Genomic DNA, 20,255 nt, shown 5'->3' with positions numbered 1-20,255 from the left:
TCGGCAGGCAGACTCTCAACGACTGCGCCACCAGGGAAGCCTGGGTTGTTTGTTTTTTTTGATATTGAACTGCACGAGCTGCTTGTAAATTTTGGAAATTAATCCTTTGTCAGTTGCTTCATTTGAAATGTTTTCTCCCATTCTGAGGGTTGTCTTTTCATCTTGTTTATGGTTTCCTTTGCTGTGCAAAAGCTTTTAAGTTTCATTAGGTCCCATTTGTTTATTTTTGTTTTTGTTTCCATTTCTCTAAGAGGTGGGTCAAAAAGGATCTTGCTGTAATTTACGTCATGGAGTGTTCTGCCTATGTTTTCCTCAAAGAGTTTTATAGTGCCTGGCCTTACATTTAGGTCTTTAATCCATTTTGAGTTTATTTTTGTGTATGATGTTAGGGAGTGTTCTAATTTCATTCTTTTACATATAGCTGTCCAGTTTTACCAGCACCACTTACTGAAGAGGCTGTCTTTTCTCCATTGTATATTCTTGCCTCCTTTATCAAAAATAAAGTGACCATATGTGCATGGGTTTATCTCTGGACTTTCTATCAGGTTCCATTGATCTATATTTCTGTTTTTGTGCCAGTACCATACTGTCTTGATTACTGTAGATTTGTAGTATAGTCTGAAGTCCAGGAGCCTGATTGCTCCCACTCCAGTTTTCTTTCTCAAGATTGCTTTTGTGTTTCCATACAAATTGTGAAATTTTTTGTTGTAGTCTGTGAAAAATGCCACTGGTAGTTTGATAGGGATTGCATTGAATCTGTAGATTGCTTTGGGTAGTATAGTCATTTTCACAATGTTGATTCTTCCAATCCAAGAACATGGTTTATCTCTCCCTCTGTTTGTATCATTCTTAATTTCTTTTATCAGTGTCATAGTTTTCTTCATACAGGTCTTTTGTCTCCTTAGGTAGGTTTATTGCTAGTTATTTTATCCTTTTTGTTACAATGGTAAATGGGAGTGTTTCCTTAATTTCTCTTTCAGATTTTTCATCATTAGTGTATAGGAATAAATGAGATTTCTGTGCATTAATTTGTATCTTGCTACTTTACCAAATTCATTGATTAGATCTAGTAGTGTTCTGGTAGCATCTTTAGGATTCTCTATGTATAGTACCATGTCATCTGCAAACAGTAGTGGTTTTACTTCTTTTCTGATTTGGATTTCTTTTCCTTCTCTGATTGCTGTGGCTAAAACTTCGAAGACTATGTTGAATAATAATGGTGAGAGTGCACAAGCTTGTCTTGTTCCTAATCTTAGAGGAAATGGTTTCAGTTTTTTACCATTGAGAATGATGTTGGCTGTGGGTGTGCCATATATGGTCTTTATTATGTTGAGGTAAGTTCCCTCTATGCCTACTTTCTGAAGGGTTTTTATTTTTACCATAAATGGGTGTTGAATTTTGTCAATAGCTTTTTCTGCATCTATTGAGATTATCATATTGTTTTTCTCCTTCAATTTGGTAAAAAGGTGTATCACATTGATTCATTTGCATATATTGAAGAACCTTGGCATTCTTGGGATAAACCCCATGTGATCATGGTGTATGATGTTTTAATGTGCTGTTGTATTCTGTTTGCTAGTATTTTGTTGAGGATTTTTGCATGTATATTCCTCAGTGATATTGGCCTGTAGTATACTTTCTTTGTGATATCTTTGTCTGATTTTGTTATCAGGGTGATAGTGGCCTCGTAGAATGAGTTTGGGAGTGTTCCTCCCTCTGCTATATTTTGGAAGAGTTTGAGAAGGATAGGTGTTAGCTCTTTTGTAAATGTTTGGTAGAATTCGCCTATGAAGCAATCTGGCACTGGGCTTTTGGTTATTGGAAGATTTTTAATCACCATCTCAATTTCAGTGCCTGTGATTGGTCTGTTTATATTTTCTGTTTCTTCCTGCTTCAGTCTCGGAAGGTTGTGCTTTTCTAAGAATTTGTCCATTTCTTCCAGATTGTCCATTTTATTGGCATATAGTTGTCTGTAGTAATCTCTTATGATCCTTTTTATTTCTGCATTGTCCGCTGTTACTTCTCCTTTTTCTTTCTAGTTCTATTGATTTGAGTCTTCTCCCTTTTTTTCTTGATGAGTCTGGCTAATGGTTTATCAATTTTGTTTACCTTCTCAAAGAAGCAGCTTTTGGTTTTATTTCTCTTTGCTATTGTTTCTTTCATTTCTTTTTCATTTATTTCTGATCTGATCTTTACGATTTCTTTCCTTCTGATAACTTTGGGTTTTTTTGTTCTTCTTTCTCTAATTGCTTTAGGTGTAAGGTTAGGTTGTTTATTTGAGATGTTTCTTGTTTCTTGAGGTTGGATTGTACTGCTATGAACTTCCCTCTTAGAACTGCCTTTGCTGCATCCCATAGGTTTTTAGTTGTCCTGTTTTCATTGTCATTTGTTTCTATGTATTTTTTGATTTCCTCTTTGATTTCTTCAGTGATCTCTTGGTTATTTAGTAGTGTATTGTTTAGCTTCCATGTGTTTGTATTTTTTACAGACTTTTCCTTTAACTGATATCTAGTCTCATAGCATTGTGGTCAGAAAAGATACTTGATACAATTTCAATTTTCTTAAATTTACCAAGGCTTGATTTGTGACCCAAGATATGATCTATCTTGGCCAATGTTCCGTGAGCACATGAGAAGTGTATTCTGTTGTTTTCAGCTGGAATGTCTTATAAATATCAATTGAGTCCATCTCATTTAATGTATCATTTAAAGCTTGTGTTTCCTTATTTATTTTCATTTTGGATTATCTGTCCATTGGTGCAAGGGGGTGTTAAAGTCCTCTACTATAATTGTGTTACTGTCGATTTCCCCTTTTATGGCTGCTAGCATTTGCCTTATGTATTGAGGTGCTCCTATGTTGGGTGCATAAATATTCACAATTGTTATATCTTCTTCTTGGATTGATCCCTTGATCATTATGTAGTGTCCTTCTTTGTCTCTTGTAATAGTCTTTATTTTAAAGTGTATTTTGTCTGATATGAGAATTGCTACTCTAGCTTTCTTTTGATTTCCATTTGCATGGAATATCTTTTTCCATCCCCTCAATTTCTGTCTGTATGTGTCCCTAAGTCTGAAGTGGGTCTCTTGTAGACAGCATATATAGCGGTCTTGTTTTTGTATTCGTTCAGCCAGTCTACGTCTTTTGATTGGATCATCTAACCCATTTACATTTAAGGTAGTTATCAATATGTATATTCCTATTACCATTTTCTTAATTGTTTTGAGTTTGTTATTGTAGGTCTTTTCCTTCTTTTGTGTTTCCTGCCTAGAGCAGTTCCTTTAGCAGTTGTTGTAAAGCTGGTTTGGTGGTGTCGAATTCTCCTAGCTTTTGCTTGTCTGTAAATGTTTTAATTTCTCTGTCAAATCTGAATGAGAGCCTTGCTGTGTAGACTAACTTAACTGTAGTTTTTTCCCTTTCATCACTTTAAATATGTCCTGCTACTCCCTTCTGGTTTGCAGAGTTTCTGCTGAAAGATCAGCTGTTAACCTTATGGGGATTCCCTTGTATGCTATTGGTTGTTTTTCACTTGCTGCTTTTAATATTTTTTCTTTGTATTTAATTTTTGATAGTTTGATTAATATGTGTCTTGGCATGTTTCTCCATGGATTTATCCTGTATGGGACTCTCTGCACTTCGTGGACTTGATTGACTATTTCCTTTCCCATATTAGGGAAGTTTTCAATTATAGTCTCTTCAAATATTTTCTCAGTCCCTTTCTTTTTCTCTTCTTCTTCTTGGACCCCTATAATTCGAATGTTGGTATATTACTGTTGTTTCAGAGGTCTCTGAAGCTGTCCTCAATCTTTTACATTCCTTATTCTTTTTTCTGCTCTGCAGTAGTTATTTCCACTATTTTATCTTCCAGGTCACTTATGTGTTCTTCTGCCTCAGTTATTCTGCTATTGATTCCTTCTAGAGAATTTTTAATTTCATTATTGTGTTGTTCATCATTGTTTGTTTGCTCTTTAGTTCTTCTAGGTCCTTGTTCAATGTTGCTTTTATTTTCTGCATTCTATTTCCAAGGTTTTGGATCATGTTCACTATCAGTACTCTGAATTCTTTTCCAGGTAGACTGCCTATTTCCTCTTTATTTGTTTGTTCTGTTGGGCTTTTACCTTGCTCCTTCTTCTGCTGTGTGTTTCTCTGTCTTCTCATTTTGCTTTACTTACTGTGTTTGGGGTCTCCTTTTTGCAGGCTGCAGGTTTGTAGTTCCCATTTTTTTTGGTGATTGCCTCCAGTGGGTAAAGTTCATTCAGTCGGTTGTGTAGGATTCCTGGTGGAGGGGACTGGTGCCTGTGTTCTGGCTGATGAGGCTGGATCTTCTCTTTCCAGTAGACAGGACCATGTCTGGTGGTGTGTTTTGGGGTGTCTGTGACCTTATTTTGATTTTAGGCAGTCTCTGTACTAATGGGTTGGGTTTTATTCCTATCTTGCTAGTTGTTTGGCATACGGTGTCTAGCACTGTAGCTTGCTGCTCATTGAGTGGAGCTGGGTCTTAGCATTGAGATGGAGATATCTGGGAGATTTTCGCCATTTGATATTATGTGGAGCTGGGAGGTCTCTGGTGGACCAATGTGCTGAACTCGGCTCTCCCACCTCAGAGGCACAGACCTGACACCTGGCCGAAGCACCAAGACCCTGTCTGCCACGTGGCTCAGAAGAAAGGGGAGAAAAAAGAAAGAAAGAAAGAAAAATCAATAAATTAATTAAAGTTATTAAAATAAAAAAATTAAAAAGCAATAAAAAAAGGGGAAAAAAAAGAAAGAAAGAAGAGAGCAATGAAACCATAAACAGATCCACCAATGCTAAGAAGCATTAAAAACTATTGTAAAAAACAAAACAAAAGAAAACAAAAAAGGAACAGACAGAACCCTAGGACAAATAGTAAAAGCAAAGCTATATAGACAAAATCACACAAAGAAGCATACACATGCACACTCACCAAAAGAGAAAAAGGAAAAAAAAATCTATATAAAAAAAACGAGAGAGAGCAACCAAATCAATAAACAAATCTACCAATGGCAATAAACTCTAAATACTAAAGTAAGATAAACATAAAGCCAGAAAAAAATTGGATGCAGAAAGCAAACCCCAAGTCTATAGTTGCTCCCAAAGTTCACTGCTTCAAGTTTGGGATGATTTGTTGTCTATTCAGGTATTCCGGAGATGCCGGGTACATCTCGTTGATTGTGGAGATTGAATCCTCTGCTTCTGTGGCTGCTGGGAGAAATTTCCCTTTCTCTTCTTTGTTTGCACAGCTCCTGGGGTTCAGCTTTGGATTTGGCCCTGCCTCTGAGTGTAGGTCTCCTGAGGGTGTCTGTTCTTCACCCAGACAGGACGGAGTTAAAGTAGCAGCTGATTAGGGGGCTTTGGCTCACTCAGGCCAGGGGGAGGGAAGGGTATGGAGTGTAGGCAAGGCTGTGGCAGCAGAGGCCAGTATGACGTTGCACCAGATTGAGGCGGGCATTGTGTTCTCTTGGGGAAGTTGTCCCTGAATCACGGGACCCTGGCTGTGGCAGGCTGCACAGGCTCCCGGGAGGGGAGGTGATGGGCTGCACAGGCTCCTGAGAGGGGACAGTGACCTGTGCTTGCACACAGGCTTCTTGGTGGCTGCAGCAGCAGCCTTAGTGTCTCATGCCCATCTCTGGTGTATGCAGTGATAGCCGCGACTCATGCCTGTCTCTGGAGCTCGTTTAGGTGGTGCTCTGAATCCCCTCTCCTCGCGCACTCCGAAACACTGGTCTCTTGCCTCTTTGGCAGGTCCAGACTTTTCCCCGGACTCCCTCTCGGTTAGCTGTGGTGCACTAGCCCCCTTCAGGCTGTGTTCACGCAGCCAACTCCAGTCCTCTCCCTGGGATCTGACCTCCGAAGCCCGAGCCTCAGCTCCCAGCCCCTGTCCGCCCTGGCGGGTGAGCAGACAAGCCTCTCGGTCTGGTGAGTTCCAGTCGGCACCGATCCTTTGTGCGGGAATCTCTCTGCTTTGCCCTCCGCACCCCTGTTGCTGCGCTCTGCTCCGTGGCTCAGAAGCTTCCCCACCGCCACCCTCCATCTCTGACAGTGAAGGGGCTTCCTAGTGTGTGGAAACCTTTCCTCCTTCACAGCTCCCTCCCAGAGGTGCAGGTCCCATCCCTATCCTTTTGTCTGTTTATTCTTTTGCCCTACCTAGGTACGTGGGGAGTTTCTTGCCTTTTGGGAGGTATGAGGTCTTCTGCCAGCATTCAGTAGGTGTTCTGCAGGAGTTGTTCTACATGTAGATGTATTTCTGATATATTTGTGGGGAGGAATGTGATCTTCACGTCTTACTCCTCCATCATCTTGAAGGTCTCTCCAAAGAATGTTTTTTTTTTTTAAATTTTTTAAATTAATTAATTAATTTATGGCTGTGTTGTCGTTTCTGTGCGAGGGCTTTCTCTAGTTGTGGCAAGCGGGGTCCACTCTTCATTGCCATGTGTGGGCCTCTCACTATCGCTGCCTCTTTTGTTCTCTGTGGAGCACAGGCTCCAGACGCACAGGCTCAGTAATTGTGGCTCACGGGCCCAGTTGCTCCGCGGCATGTGGGATCTTCCCAGACCAGGGCTCGAACTCGTGTCCCCTGCATTGGCAGGCAGATTCTCAACCACTGCGCCACCAGGGAAGCCCCAAAGAATGTTTTTTAAAATGTGGTTCCTTGGATCAGCTCAGCAGGTAAATTCTCAGGTCCCACCCCAGACCTACTGAATCATAACCTCTGGAGGTGGGCTTCAGAAGCTGGGTTTTGACAGGTCTTGTGGGTGATTCTGATGCAATGCTCAAGTCTGAGAGCCCCGGCATAGAACATTAGTGATGGCATCTTTCCATTTTCTTGTTGAATGGTCCACAGAGGAAGAACAGAAACCTTGGACACTGGTATACAAAGCAATGTTGGTCAAATTAAATGGAGTTAAAGAGGTTTATGGTTGAAGATGGAGAAACTCTGCCCAGGTCCCCTTTTCTATCCCTCCCTCTTAGTTCAGGCATTTCAGAAAAGCAAGGTCGCCATTAGATTCATCATACCTTAAGAGCTCATACAGCTTGCCTTGTGAGCACCAAAGCAGGCTTAACCAAGTCCTCTGCATGCCAAATGTAGGCTCTTGAAGCCTTGGATGGATTCTATTTGGGGTGCCTAATACCTCTCCTGTGCCCTTGCACATGCTGTCATTCTGCCTGGAACCCCCTTTCTCCTCTTGCTCACTTACAAATTTCTCCTCATCCTTTGAGTCCCAACTCCAACGTCATCTGCTCTGTGAAGCCTTCAACCAAGTGCAGAGGGGTGCTCCCCATTGTGCTCCGCAGGACCTTGTGTAGATTTGAATATTATTTTGCTCACCCCATGATTATGCAGCATATCTATGTCTTTCTCTCCACGAGAGCTCCAAGTCCTCTGAGGAAAAGAAATATTTCATTAATCTGTTATTTCTAGTGCCCGACATATTGTCTGGCAAGCAGTAGACACCCGATAAAAAGTTGCAAGAGTATTGGAATGTTTTATTCCTCCCTTCTCTCTCTCTCTGAATTATTATAATTCTGCTGAATATTTGCAAGTTGCTGACCTCAAGACCCTCTGGCCCATAATGTATTGTGTGTATTTATTAATAACAATGACATTCTCTTATGTGACTATAATGCAATGATTGAAATCAGGAAATTTAACATTGATACAGAATAATTATATAATATTCAGCCCATATTAAAATTTTACCTATTGTCTTAATGTCTTTTATAACATTTTTTCCCAAGCCAAGATCATACACTGCCTTGAGCTGTCATGTCTTGTTAGAGTGTTTGTCTCAGTTCTTCAATTTTTCTTTGTTTTTCATGAAATTCATATTTTTGAGGAGCACAGGCCTGTTGTTTTTTAGACTGTCCCCAAGTTTTGGTTTATATGATTATTTCCTCATTATTAGATTTAGGTCATGGATTTTGGGGAGGACTACCATATAAGTGATGTTGAGTTTTCTCATGCATAACATCAGGAGGTATACGGTGTTAGTTTATCCTATTATTGTTGATATTAATTTTGATCACTTGATTAAGCTGTGTCCATCATTTCTCCATTGTACTTTTCTTGCCTTTTGTAATTTATAAGTAATTTTTGAGGATATATTTTTAAACTGTGTTAAAACCCTGTTTCCCAACACACTTTTACCCAATGGTATTAAAATCTCTTGGTGATTCTTCCCTGAATCAATTGTTACTATGGTGGCTGCAAAGTAATTTAACTGAACGAATTAATCTTAAAAAAAACATCTTTCAGATAACTATTTGAGCAACATAGTTTGAGAGAAGTCTCTCTCTACCCCAAACCCACTAGAATTATTTCTAATATTAGATAGTAAAGAATCGGTATCCTGGGACTTCCCTGGTGGTCCAGTGGTTAAGACTCTGGGCTTCCACTGCAGGGGCCGTGGTTTCAATCCCTGGTCAGGGAACTAAGATCCTGAATGCTGTGTAGTGTGGCCAAAACAATTTTTTTTAATTAAAAAAAAATCAGTATCCAATGTAATCCCTACCTATTTTACAATTCATTTAATAACTTCATTTTTTCCCCTCCACAATGAGCCCTATACATGTTTAAATTCAACCCCCCTTCTACAGCTTAAGTTAGATTTAAACATCCTTATGAAATAGTATATGTAATGTAGATACTAAGTCAATCTATAGACCTTTTTCTCTTCATTGATATAGCACACATATGCACAGCTGTAAAATGTTTATAAACTTTTGACTTTCCCACTAGATTTCCATAAACAGCTCTAGTGCTTTATTTACAACTAATTAAAAATACTTCTCATTTCTTTCTTTTTGTTTTAACATCTTTATTGGAGTATAATTGCTTTACAATGGTGTGTTAGTTTCTGATTTATAACAAAGTGAATCAGCTATACATATACATATGTTCCCATATCTCTTCCCTCTTGCATCTCCCTCCCTCCCACCCTCCCTATCCCACCCCTCTAGGTGGTCACAAAGCACTGAGCTGATCTCCCTGTGCTATGCGGCTACTTCCCACTAGCTATCTATTTTACATTTGGTAGTATATATAAGTCTATGCCACTCTCTCACTTCGTCCCAGCATACCCTTCCCCCTCCCCATGTCCTCAAGTCTATTCTGTAGTAGGTCTGCGACTTCTCATTTCTTATGACTAATTGCATTAATACTAATAATTAGGACATAATGGAATATGAAAATGTAGATATACTACTTGAAGGTTTTATATTTCATCTAACTTTATTACCTGAGAGTTTAAAAAATTGAAGTATGGTATCATTGTAATAATAGCAATTATAATCATTATGCATGAATTTATTTTGGATCATTATTTCTGGCTCTTTCAAACTCTCTCTCTTTTTTTCAGATATAATTTTTCTTGCAACAAGATGTGAATATTTTAATTTAAAATTAATAAATCACAATTCTGTATTGCTTTTAAGATTAAGATTATTCAAAAATGACACATTTCAGGATTAACCAAAGTACATTTCTATTATAATTTAGTTTATCCAAGTAGGTAAAGAATAAACCACACTGTAGCTCCTTAACCTAGGAGTCAGGTTTTAATGACAAAGTCCGTTGCCAGCAATGGACATGCAGGTAACCAAAAGAAGTTGTAAATACAAATCCCAAACTGCTTCTATAAACTGAAAAGACCTTTGTTGAGTCACAGGCATAAAAATGGGGCATTGGCACTGCATTCAGTGAATATGGCCTTTATGACTTATGTATGGAAGTACCTTCTAGAGTGGTCATGAGGATCACAGTCTTATATCATGTAGTTGGTTTTCTATTTCATTGGTAGCATCTTCTTTATCATAATCCATCCAGACAACTATTTACAAAGAATGTTCAAATATGGAACTCAAGAGACACTGTAGCTTTCCACCAGGAACAAACCAGCTTATTTCTGTAAAGTAATTTAGTACTAGCTGTAGAAGGCCAATATAATCCAGAGAAAAATGAAATCAAGAATCAAATTGAAAACAGAGACCATTAAGTGCTCTAGATACAAGTTTCACTAATTATCTTATTTTTGTGAAAACCTTCCTGCCTTACCAATTTTAAAAAACCAAAAAACCCACCAGCCATTTCTGTCCTTATAACTGTATCTTGACACAGATATGATGGAAATGATAGGAAATAAAACTCTATTAAGTTCTCCTAATGTACTCCAAAACATCTAAATTATTTTTATTCATGATTTGTACTATTGCAGGATGGCAAGTCAATTAGGAGCCAATGGTGGGAATAAAAAGCCAGAACCAAAGCACAGAGTTTTCTCTTTCATGTGGCTCTTGGCATGTCAGAAGGGGCAGTACTGCCTCCAAAATCCAAACAATTAAAATGATGAGAGAAGAGGAGAGGAGGGGAAGGGAGAAAAGAGGGCACCCTAATAATTAATCCTACAGGTCACAGACCTTTTTAAAATCTTTAAAATGTATTGCTATCAACAAGCACGTTGCATTATTTTTTCTTTCTCCAGTTTTTTACATATTATTTACTTATGTGAAAAAAATCTAAAGTAACATCTCAAATGACCCATGAATTTACCAAGAAGTACTTTGTCACTTAAGTTCTCACAGACAGTAAAAATGTTGGTAACGGAGGAGAAAGGGTCCTTCCTTTCCGTTTGGCGGCAGCCATCAGGTGAGCCGAGATGGGCGCTTACAAGTACATCCAGGAGCTGTGGAGGAAGAAGCTGTCGGACGTGATGCGCTTTCTGCTCAGGGTGCGCTGCTGGCAGTACCGCCAGCTCTCGGCGCTGCACCGGGCTCCGCGCCCCACCCGGCCCGACAAGGCGCGCAGGCTGGGCTACAAGGCCAAGCAAGGTTATGTGATATATCGGGTTCGCGTGCGCCGCGGTGGCCGCAAACGCCCGGTCCCGAAGGGCGCCACCTACTGCAAGCCTGTCCACCATGGCGTCAACCAGCTCAAACTTGCCCGGGGCCTTCAGTCTGTTGCCGAGGAGCGAGCGGGACGCCACTGTGGGGCCCTGAGGGTCCTGAATTCTTACTGGGTGGGTGAAGATTCTACGTACAAATTTTTTGAGGTTATCCTCCTTGATCCCTTCCATAAGGCTATCAGAAGAAACCCTGACACCCAGTGGATCACCAAACGAGTCCACAAGCATAGGGAGATGCGAGGGCTGACGTCTGCAGGCAGGGAGAACCGCGGCCTCCGCAAGGGCCACAAGTTCCACCACACGATCGGTGGTTCTCGCCGCGCAGCCTGGAGAAGGCGCAATACTCTCCAGCTCCACCGCTACCGCTAATATAAGTAATGTTTGTAAAAGTCTTACCTAATAAACAGTTTAGGACATCCACGTCTGCTTAAAAGTGTTTTTTAATCTGTCTGTTAAAACTAGTTGTCTGCAGGTTGCTTCACTGAATGCATTGTCAAATTCTGAAAGTTAAAGTGCAATAATGTTTGAAGATTTTAAGTGATGGTGTGTCTTGTTTCTAATAAGGGAAATGCCTTTGTTTTTGCTTTATTAGGCAGTTGATATGTCCGTGTGTAAAGTGCTGTCTGGTAACAATAGGTGTAAAATTCTGTAAAAGAGGAGCGCAGAAACTAGCCGTGTAGATTTGTTGGTGCATGTGATGAAACCTACAGCTTTATTGGGGTGAGGCAGTGCTCTGCTGGTTTACTCTAAAGTGGCTGTTTTATGGAGTTTGGCAAGGACAAACTTTAAATTGGGTTTTCTTTGGAAATGTGAAGGATGTCATGATCGTTTATCATGATCATTATGCCGAAAAATAAAGTTGACTAGGGCCCACGTTTTTAGACTTAATCTGCTATTCCATATATGTAACTGCTGCTTCCAAAAGGCGGAAAGTAAAGGAATGCCACGATTTTTTAAGATAATTGAATAAACCTGTTGCCAGATGTTTCTCTTACAAATTGAAACAAATCCTGGTTAGCCTAAATTAAATTGCCTTGGCCTCCATGGTACCACTGAAGCTCACATAAAAGGTGGGAGCTCCTGGTTCAATCCCGTGGCTCTGATCTGTAGAACACTTAACTTCATGCAAAATAGTCATGGTATTTACACTAGTGTATATTGAAACTGATGGAAATTGAACATTAGGTAAATGAGAAGGGAGTTTTTAACCCTAAGGCTTGTAAGCTAGTGATGCTAGGATTGGGAAATTGGTGTTCATCAGGTCCCTTTCAAGTGTGGGAGGATAGAAGGGGCTTGGATCAAAAATTTAAATGTTTTATTTGTAGTATTAGTTTGTGACCCATTATGAAATCTAAGCCACCTTGGGGAAAATAAGGTTGGTTTTATTTAAAAGTAACATTGCTAAGTCCAATCAGTGTTATCTTGGCTCATCACTTTATCCATTCCCATAAGGCTACTAAGAAGAGTCGTGTAGTTGGTGTCAATACAAGTTCAATTGGTTTCCGATTTTATGTGTGGTCTACAGTTATTTTTCTCATCCCTGCTCAAACTACCCCCAAGAGCCTCACCATTCCACAAACGTGCCAGGCCACCCACCGGTTGTGGTCGGGCATACCACCACATTCTGCTTGCATCATGACTTCCCCTAGACTGAGCTTCTGTTTCCCAGGGTGGAGTTGAGTGCATAGGAAATATGGAAGAGGAGTTGCCCCAGTTCTTGGTTTGCTATCTTAATAGGTAGTTTAATTTTTAAATCTAATTGCTGGATTTTCCTTGTATTTTCTTCAAGGGTCTTTTAAAAGGCCCACTTAAATGATTTCCGGAAAACATGTAGCAGGCTCAAAAAACCTTTTGGGACCCAAATTCCTTCCCACTCAGAAAATCTTAAACCATATTACTTTGTGTGTAGAGGTGGTTCAGCTATATATAATGATAGACTAAATGTCTATTAAACTAAAAAAAATGTTGCTAATGGGTTGGGAACAATGTTTATAACAAATCTCTACAGTTTACTGGCCAGAAGCTGCATCTCTAAGGAACTGACATTTCTCTTTCATGAATGTAATCTTATCTAATTATTTTAGAGCTCACCAAGGTTCAAGCCTCTCACTTTGTCTCTGCTAGTTTCAAATATTTTTTACCTTTAAATGGAAAAAAAAAGTTAACTTTTAAATTCTGAAAATTCAGTGGTTATTATATTATTTACCATGGGAAGGGGGTGAGGAGTAGGGTGAGAAAGGGTTAATTAAAAAACAAACAAACTAGCTAAAATTACAACATATACAGAAACTTACTTCCAAAATGAAGGGGAAAAAGGAGGGAAGGGGAAAGTAGCGGCACAAAGTCCTGAAGCCAAATCTGAAGAGGACATAGAAAGAAAAACGAAACTGTTAGAAAATATAGTCAATGGGACTCTTTTACTGTTTCAATGATTTAGTTATAAATATAGATTATTAGTCTTCTCTCTATACATGTAACAAATGCCAAACAACTCACTATTATGAAATTATAAAAATTGACTCTTTCACATTTGTTAGAAAGGGTAAAAATCACATACTTTTCTTCCCTTCCTTCAGTTCAAATTCTGAACTGAAATGTTACATGTAACAATAGCTGATTCTAACTTCTATACAAAGTTAAACCATATTGAACTCCTTTGCCAATATAAGGAGCTATGTCATTTCTATCACACTTGCCTCCAATTTAGGTATAAGAAACATTTCTTAAAGCAACTCAGAAGGAGTAAGTCAGGGGAAAGAAAGTTATGAAGAAGAGAGAAGAGAAGACTAGCAGATAAAACACATACTCAGAAAAACTCAGATCTGCCATTCAAGTACTGAAAATACCCCAAAAGGGACAATGAATGGGATCTATTATAATAAAGTCAGCAAAATAAAATGCAAATCTCAAGCATGATAAATGGCCCTGATGGGCTTTCTGCTGAAGGGCATAAGGCTATGATTCAGTCCACAATTCCTTTTGGACCCTAAAGAAGGAATTCAATAGAAAGTTGTCACTCTGTTTTGCAATTTTTTCTTGCTTGTCTTCAGGAAACAGTAGCTTGTTTCTTCCCTCCATGTTATGCAGACCATTTCTTTAAACCCCAAAAGAATAATAATTTTCATATAGTAAAAGACTTCTTTTAGAAAATGGAAAAAGGAATATGAGGCCACAGCAATGATGTTAATGGTTACTCTTCAATGCTTCTTTAGCTGCCATGATCAGTGGTGTCAAGCTGGACTGGTTTGGCCAACTGGTTTGGCCAGTTTCAGGAAGGGATGTTGTAACAATTCTCTGGCTGAACTCCTTTTCTCCACATCCATCTCCAAACATTGATTTAAGAAATCCTGAAATATTGGGGAAAGTTTCTCTGGGTTTTGAAGTTCTGGGGTTCCATTAGTTACTATCAGGTACAAGGCCCTCAAAGGATTTTCACTGAGGTATGGAGGCTCTCCTTCTACCATCTCAATGACCATAATACCCAGAGACCAGATGTCTACTTTAGGGCCATAAGCTTTCCGTGTAACCACCTCTGGTGCCATACAGTATGGCGTTCCAACCATAGTACTTCGCTTGCTCTACTCAGGAGTGATCTGGGCACAGAAGCCAAAGTCAGTAAGTTTAACAGATCCTTCCATGCCCAAAGGCACATTGTCACTTTTGATGTCTCTATGGATCACTTGATTAGCATGTAAAAACTCCAATGCCTGTGAACACTCTCTGCATACAGCAGCAATCTGTGCTGCATCCATGCAGGTCTCTGTTACAACATCAGTAAGTGATCCCCCAGCGAGGTACTCCGTTACCACAAACAATTCATCTCCCACCAGGTAACTGTCTAAGAAGTTAACTATGTTGAGATTGTTTAATTCTTTCATCACCAGAATCTCATTAATGATCAATTCCTTCTTTGGCTGTTTCTGTAAATTAATCTGCTTAATAGCAACCACTTGTCCCAATGCCACATCAGTAGCAGTGAAAATTGTGCCAGAAACCCCTTGCCCAATTTTTTCATATCTTGTATACTTTTTATTAGGGTCACCTATGCTTACAATAGTTCTTAATTGCTCCATAATCTCTTCATCTGTCATTTTGGCCTTCTTTGTCTGTTTGTCTGAAGTCTTGGCACCACTGTCAACATTAGAATCACCAAACTCGTGCAGGAATAGGATCAGTTACAGACCGTGTATAAATTGACTTTGTATGATCTGGTCATGGGGCAATAACAGGAGGAGGAGTCTCTTCATCATCATCATCATCTTCTATTACTACTGCTGTTTCTGAACGCTTGGTATTCAGTGCTGGTGTTCCAGACGGAAAGCCATCTTTCTCAAGAGGAGTAAAGCTCAGATATTTCTGCTTCACTGTGTTGGAGTCATAGAACTTTAAGACATCCAGCACAGCCCGAGGATTCTTCTTTTGCTCTAGTTTTGTGATATTGGAGGTCTATCGAGCCCACTGTTCTGGCATGCCAGTGAATTCTCTAGTAACAGCATCAAAACCAACATGGATGGTGTGCTCAAAATCATATGGAGGAGAAATTCCTGGCCTTTCCTTCTCTTTCTTCTTACTTCATTTCTTTGTGCTTGAGAATATAGAGACGATTTTATTCCTGGGGTTTTTTTCCCTCTGGAACAGAGGTCAAAGGTTTCAAACTGTGATTGGCTGACACAGGGTCTTTGCCTCCAGTGCTAAAAATGGTACTGCTCATTTGCACAGGGTGGGGGGTCCTGGAGGCTTGTCTTCCAGTTCTCTGTTATCAGACATGATTCAGAATTATGATATGGCCCCAGGCGAGGAAAGGTCCCTGCCCCAGCGGGGAACCTCCAGCCGAGCTCCCTGCGGGCTCAGGAACCTCCCACAAACTCTCACTCTCTTTACCCTCACACTGTCCTTAATCCATTAGAACCATGTATTCTTTAAGATTCACACTTTCGTTTATTTGCCATTAGATGAAAGTTTGTTGGTGAATGGAAAACTTATTCTTAAAGTATCTTCTTTCAAATTACTTGCAAGCCTCCTTAAGGAGACATTAATGGGAGGTTGATGTAGAAACTGAGGAACAGAGAATCCAATTATATCACATCATTTATTGGAAAGTCGCTGGATTAATGCCCTGGGGAAGGTTTGTAATATAGTGGGCAATATCGTAGGTGTCCCAAATCAGTGCCAAGCTCCCTATCATCACATCAACCTTGAGAGTTGAACTGGCTTGCTCAAGTACATGGAGTCAAAAGTCAAGGTGAAACCAGAATCAAGGCTTCCTTTGGAGTCAAGACTTCTCCCAGTATTTTCTGTTGCTGTAAAATAATATAACAGATGTGGTTATCTCACACCCTGAGTCACTGCCAAGGAGAAAATGAAGCATGCACAGTAGAAACATGTCTTAGGGAAGCAAGGTGGCTACACTTACACCTTCTGCAGAGAGGACTCAGCTGTTGGGTGGCTGCTATTTCTGGGCATTGTGATATCATTTCTACACAATATTCTGCTTAAAGTGCCTGAGACCGTGAAGTGATTTAGACACTGTGAGATTCTTGCTTAAGCTCTTTGATGAGTTTAAAGAGGGCTTGAACTCACATTTTTACCCCAAGGCAAATTGCTCACAGGTCTTCATTTTACACGAAGCAGACTCTGGGGAGCTGAGTGACAGTCTGGCCTTGGAGATTTTCATTGAAAGGTTTGAAGCACATGTTTGAAGTACAGCCATGCGATGGACCTGGAATCAGGTTACCTGGGACAGAACTTGACTGCATGATTGTGTAGACCTGGGACACTGCTTAAACCATTCTGGGGCCCGACCTTTTCATTTCCATCAACAAAATGAACAGAGTAAGGCCTGCTTAGCTGGCTTTTCCTAGATTTGAGGTGAGGAACATGGAGATTAGCACAGTTACTTACAAAGTAGCAATCAACTGAAAACTGAACCAATCAAATAAAAAATATAAAGTACAATATACACAACAAAATAACTGCTTTATTAATACACAGTGCAAAGTATTAGTGTTCCTCTATCTCCACAGATTCTGAGTTTCAAATTAGGGGGAATATGTTTTCACTTTTACATAGTGAATTTCTAAGAAGACTTATTTAACAAGCACTTAAAGAGTGCTTTTAAGTGCCAGGCATGGGTAAACTGTTTTACAATAATGGACTCATTTGATCCTTATCACAAGACTATGAGGTAGATGCTATTATTGCTCCTATTTTACAAATGGGGAAACTGAGAAGAGAAGCAACTTGCCCAAGTACCTGATCTGAGATTCAAACCTAAGCTGTCTGTCTCCAAGAATCCTTGCTTTTAACCCCACTGCACTCTGCTGAGGATGGCTGTGAGGTTAGTTAGATAGAAGATAAAGATGAGGTGTTCCCTGTTCCAGTTGGAACAGCTCATTCAATGTGATTGTCATGTTGTTCTTATTTTTAAATATATGGGGTTTCTTAGAGTCAAAAATTAGGAATAGAATTGGGAGTGGATGATTTCCACGGAGGCCTTTGGAACGAAATCCAAGTCTAGGAGAGGGAAGTCTGGTGTTCTGCTTCTTCTGGGAACTTGTAAAATATTCTCAGGCTGGCCTGATTTTATCAGGCAGATGTACTTCTAAGACACTTGAATATTTCCTCATCCCACAGTGTTTATCAGGTCAACCAATGCTTGTATAAAAATACAAGCAAAATCATCCAGAAATGTTTATGTTCCACCAAATGAATTCAGTGTGTGAAACGGTGGTTCTACCCCATGCCCTATATGATTTTTCCTTTTATAGCCATATCTGGACAACTTTAAACAGATGAAGTCTGAGGTATATACTTAGGGCGTTTACAAAATTCTTCCTGAGTTGGGTCAGCAAGACCATAGTCCTTGCACAATTGAAAAAATATGGCAACATGTCCTTCTTTAGTTTTATAATTGGTCTGGGGAAGGACATAGTTCTGTGTGTGTGTGTTTTTTTAAATCAACTGTATTTGGGTATAATGAATATACAATATGATGCACTCATTTTAACTGTATGAAGACATAATTTTAATTATGAGGTATCTTTCTCTCTCTAGGTACATATCTAAAATGGAGACATAGAAGACATTTTGGGGGATCATCTTCCTTGCAGCTGGTTTTGACTTCATCAAGTCACAGAGAATTGGTAACGCGTTGGGTTCTTTAAGCCAAAAATGATGACCTTGCCAGGAATAGAGTGGTAGTGACAATATTAAAAGAAAATATTACAGGAGTTTCATACTTAACAAATGGGAAATGATTCTTTGAAGGAGAATTTAGAATCTGAAAGCTTTTAGTTAATAGTGGGCCCTTGATATTTTTCAAAGCTTAACCTCAAATGATGAAAACTAGATATTAAAAGATGCTATCCTTCTGAATGTGTTACCAAGCTCTCAAATGCTTTTGTAAATGTGGGCCTATTCTATTGACTCTGCATTTTGCTTTGTCTTCTTTGGCTGTGCTCTTCCACAGGGCAATTGTCATCGCAATGTGAATAGTTTCCCCGAGTGCTAAGGACACTTCTGCAATTTTTTTTGCAGTCATTTTAACTTTGGGGACTTTTCAAGATGAAATCATCAAAAGAAGATTGTATGAGTAGCCTGAAGCTGCCACTGAGACAATATTGAGTTTTAAATGTTCAGAAATGTTTACGCAGGCTGTTATTTGTTGGGAAAAAACATGAAGTCTCTAAATTTCTCTTCGGCTCTGACTCCTCTCATGTGAACAGAAGCTGTGACAGTGAATCTTCTCCTGCTTCAAACACCTTCTAAAATGACAAAAATCTAGTCGTTCAGAAAGTAACAATGTATGAAAATGTAATATATCTCTCAAGTTGCATGTGATGAAACCATATCTTTGCCTGAAATACATTCTATAGCTGTGAGGTTTCTCCTGATTGGAAAGAACAGGGAAACACTTCCTGGTCTGTGTTTGATCTCTTCTGAAAGAGCTTTCAAGGGGACAAAGCAGGTGGCCATCCCTGGAGCACTCACTGGACCCTCTCCTCTCAAGAGGATTGCATTTGGAGGGCCAAAGGGAAGGGAAGCTTAAAGGGCCTCAAGCTCATTGATTATCATCCTTTTCAATAATCCTGACTTCACTTGGCTTTATGATTGAGATTAGGCAAACTTCCCAGAAGTGGGATTTAGAATCTAGAAGTGACTGTCCCTTCAGGATTTACTGTCCCTGAAGTACAACAACCTTCTCCAGCCCTTTTCCACCTAAACTCTCATGTGGTCTTTGCCTTTCTGTAACATGGGCTTTCAATTTAATCTTCTTTATGGCAGTCCAGGGTATGGGCTAGATGTCAAGGGACCTGGTTTCTAATGCTGGCTCTTCGAACAGATTTACACAGTTACTTTGCCTTTCTAGGTTTTATTTTCCTTATCTGTGAGATAGGTGAATCGAACTCATTCTATACTTGCACTGTTCAATACAGTGGGCACTAGACATGTGTGACTATTTAAATTAAAATACATTAAAATTCAGCAAAACTTAAAATTTCATTTCTCTCAGTCACACTAGCTACAGTTCAAGTGCTAAACAGCCTAGTGGCTGCAGTATTGCACTGCGTAGTCTTTTGTTTTTGTTTTTGTGGTACTTGGGCCTCTCACTGTTGTGGCCTCTCCCGTTGAAGAGCACAGGCTCTGGACACGCAGGCTCAGCGGCCATGGCTCACGGGCCCAGCCACTCTGCAGCATGTGGGATCTTCCCGGACTGGGGCACGAACCCATGTCCCCTGCATTGGCAGGCGGACTCTCAACCACTGAGCCACCAGGGAAGCCCTGAGCATCTGTTTTAATACAGGCGTGACTGGAACAGAACAGGTATGAGTTTTGTGTCTCAGAACTGGCCTCTATGGGGAGAGACAGACATGAATGAAGTAATCATGGAAATAGATATAAGATTACTGCTGAGATAAGTACATGAAGGTGTGGTAAATGGTAGCACATTCTGATCCAGACTGTGCAGTCAAGAAGGCTTCATTGAGGGAGTAAAGATGGGATGAAATAAAGCACGAGTAACAACCAGATTGTGAGGGAGGTCGAAGCAGGAAGAGACCAGCCTTCTCTACTGAGGTCCTGTGGGCATTTTAGAATGTGCCGAGGGTGGACAGGACTTGGGCATTCCAGGGCACACAGGAAATCAAGACATTCTCTATACAGACCTCTGTGAGAGGCACACACAAGGTATTCCAGGTTAAGAAAAAGGAAAGGCTTAGAGTTAGAAGAACTCAGAGCTGGTTTGGACAAACAAGGATTCCAATTTAACAGGAGTGGAGGGAGAGATAAAAAGTATAAAGAATGGGAGTGAAGTCTGGATGGACAAGTTGGAGTCAACTT

General features: G+C 39.9%; 1 protein-coding gene and 1 pseudogene across 1 annotated transcript; one reads left to right on the top strand and one right to left on the bottom strand.

Annotated features, from left to right (window-relative positions):
- Positions 1-10,670: 10,670 nt before the first annotated feature.
- LOC115863487 (large ribosomal subunit protein eL15-like) lies at positions 10,671-11,336 on the top strand. The gene has a single exon (XM_060297632.1). The coding sequence runs from the start codon at positions 10,671-10,673 to the stop codon at positions 11,283-11,285; it is 615 nt and encodes a 204-aa protein (XP_060153615.1). The 3' UTR covers positions 11,286-11,336.
- Positions 11,337-14,099: 2,763 nt separating this feature from the next.
- Positions 14,100-15,683, bottom strand: LOC115863531 (serine/threonine-protein kinase PAK 2-like; annotated as a pseudogene).
- Between the last annotated feature and the right edge of the window lie 4,572 nt (positions 15,684-20,255).

Source organism: Globicephala melas, chromosome 4 (assembly GCF_963455315.2).
Source record: "Globicephala melas chromosome 4, mGloMel1.2, whole genome shotgun sequence".
NCBI lineage: Eukaryota > Metazoa > Chordata > Mammalia > Artiodactyla > Delphinidae > Globicephala > Globicephala melas.
The sequence above is the reverse complement of the archived record's forward strand: the minus strand, read 5'-3'. Positions and strand labels throughout refer to the sequence as shown.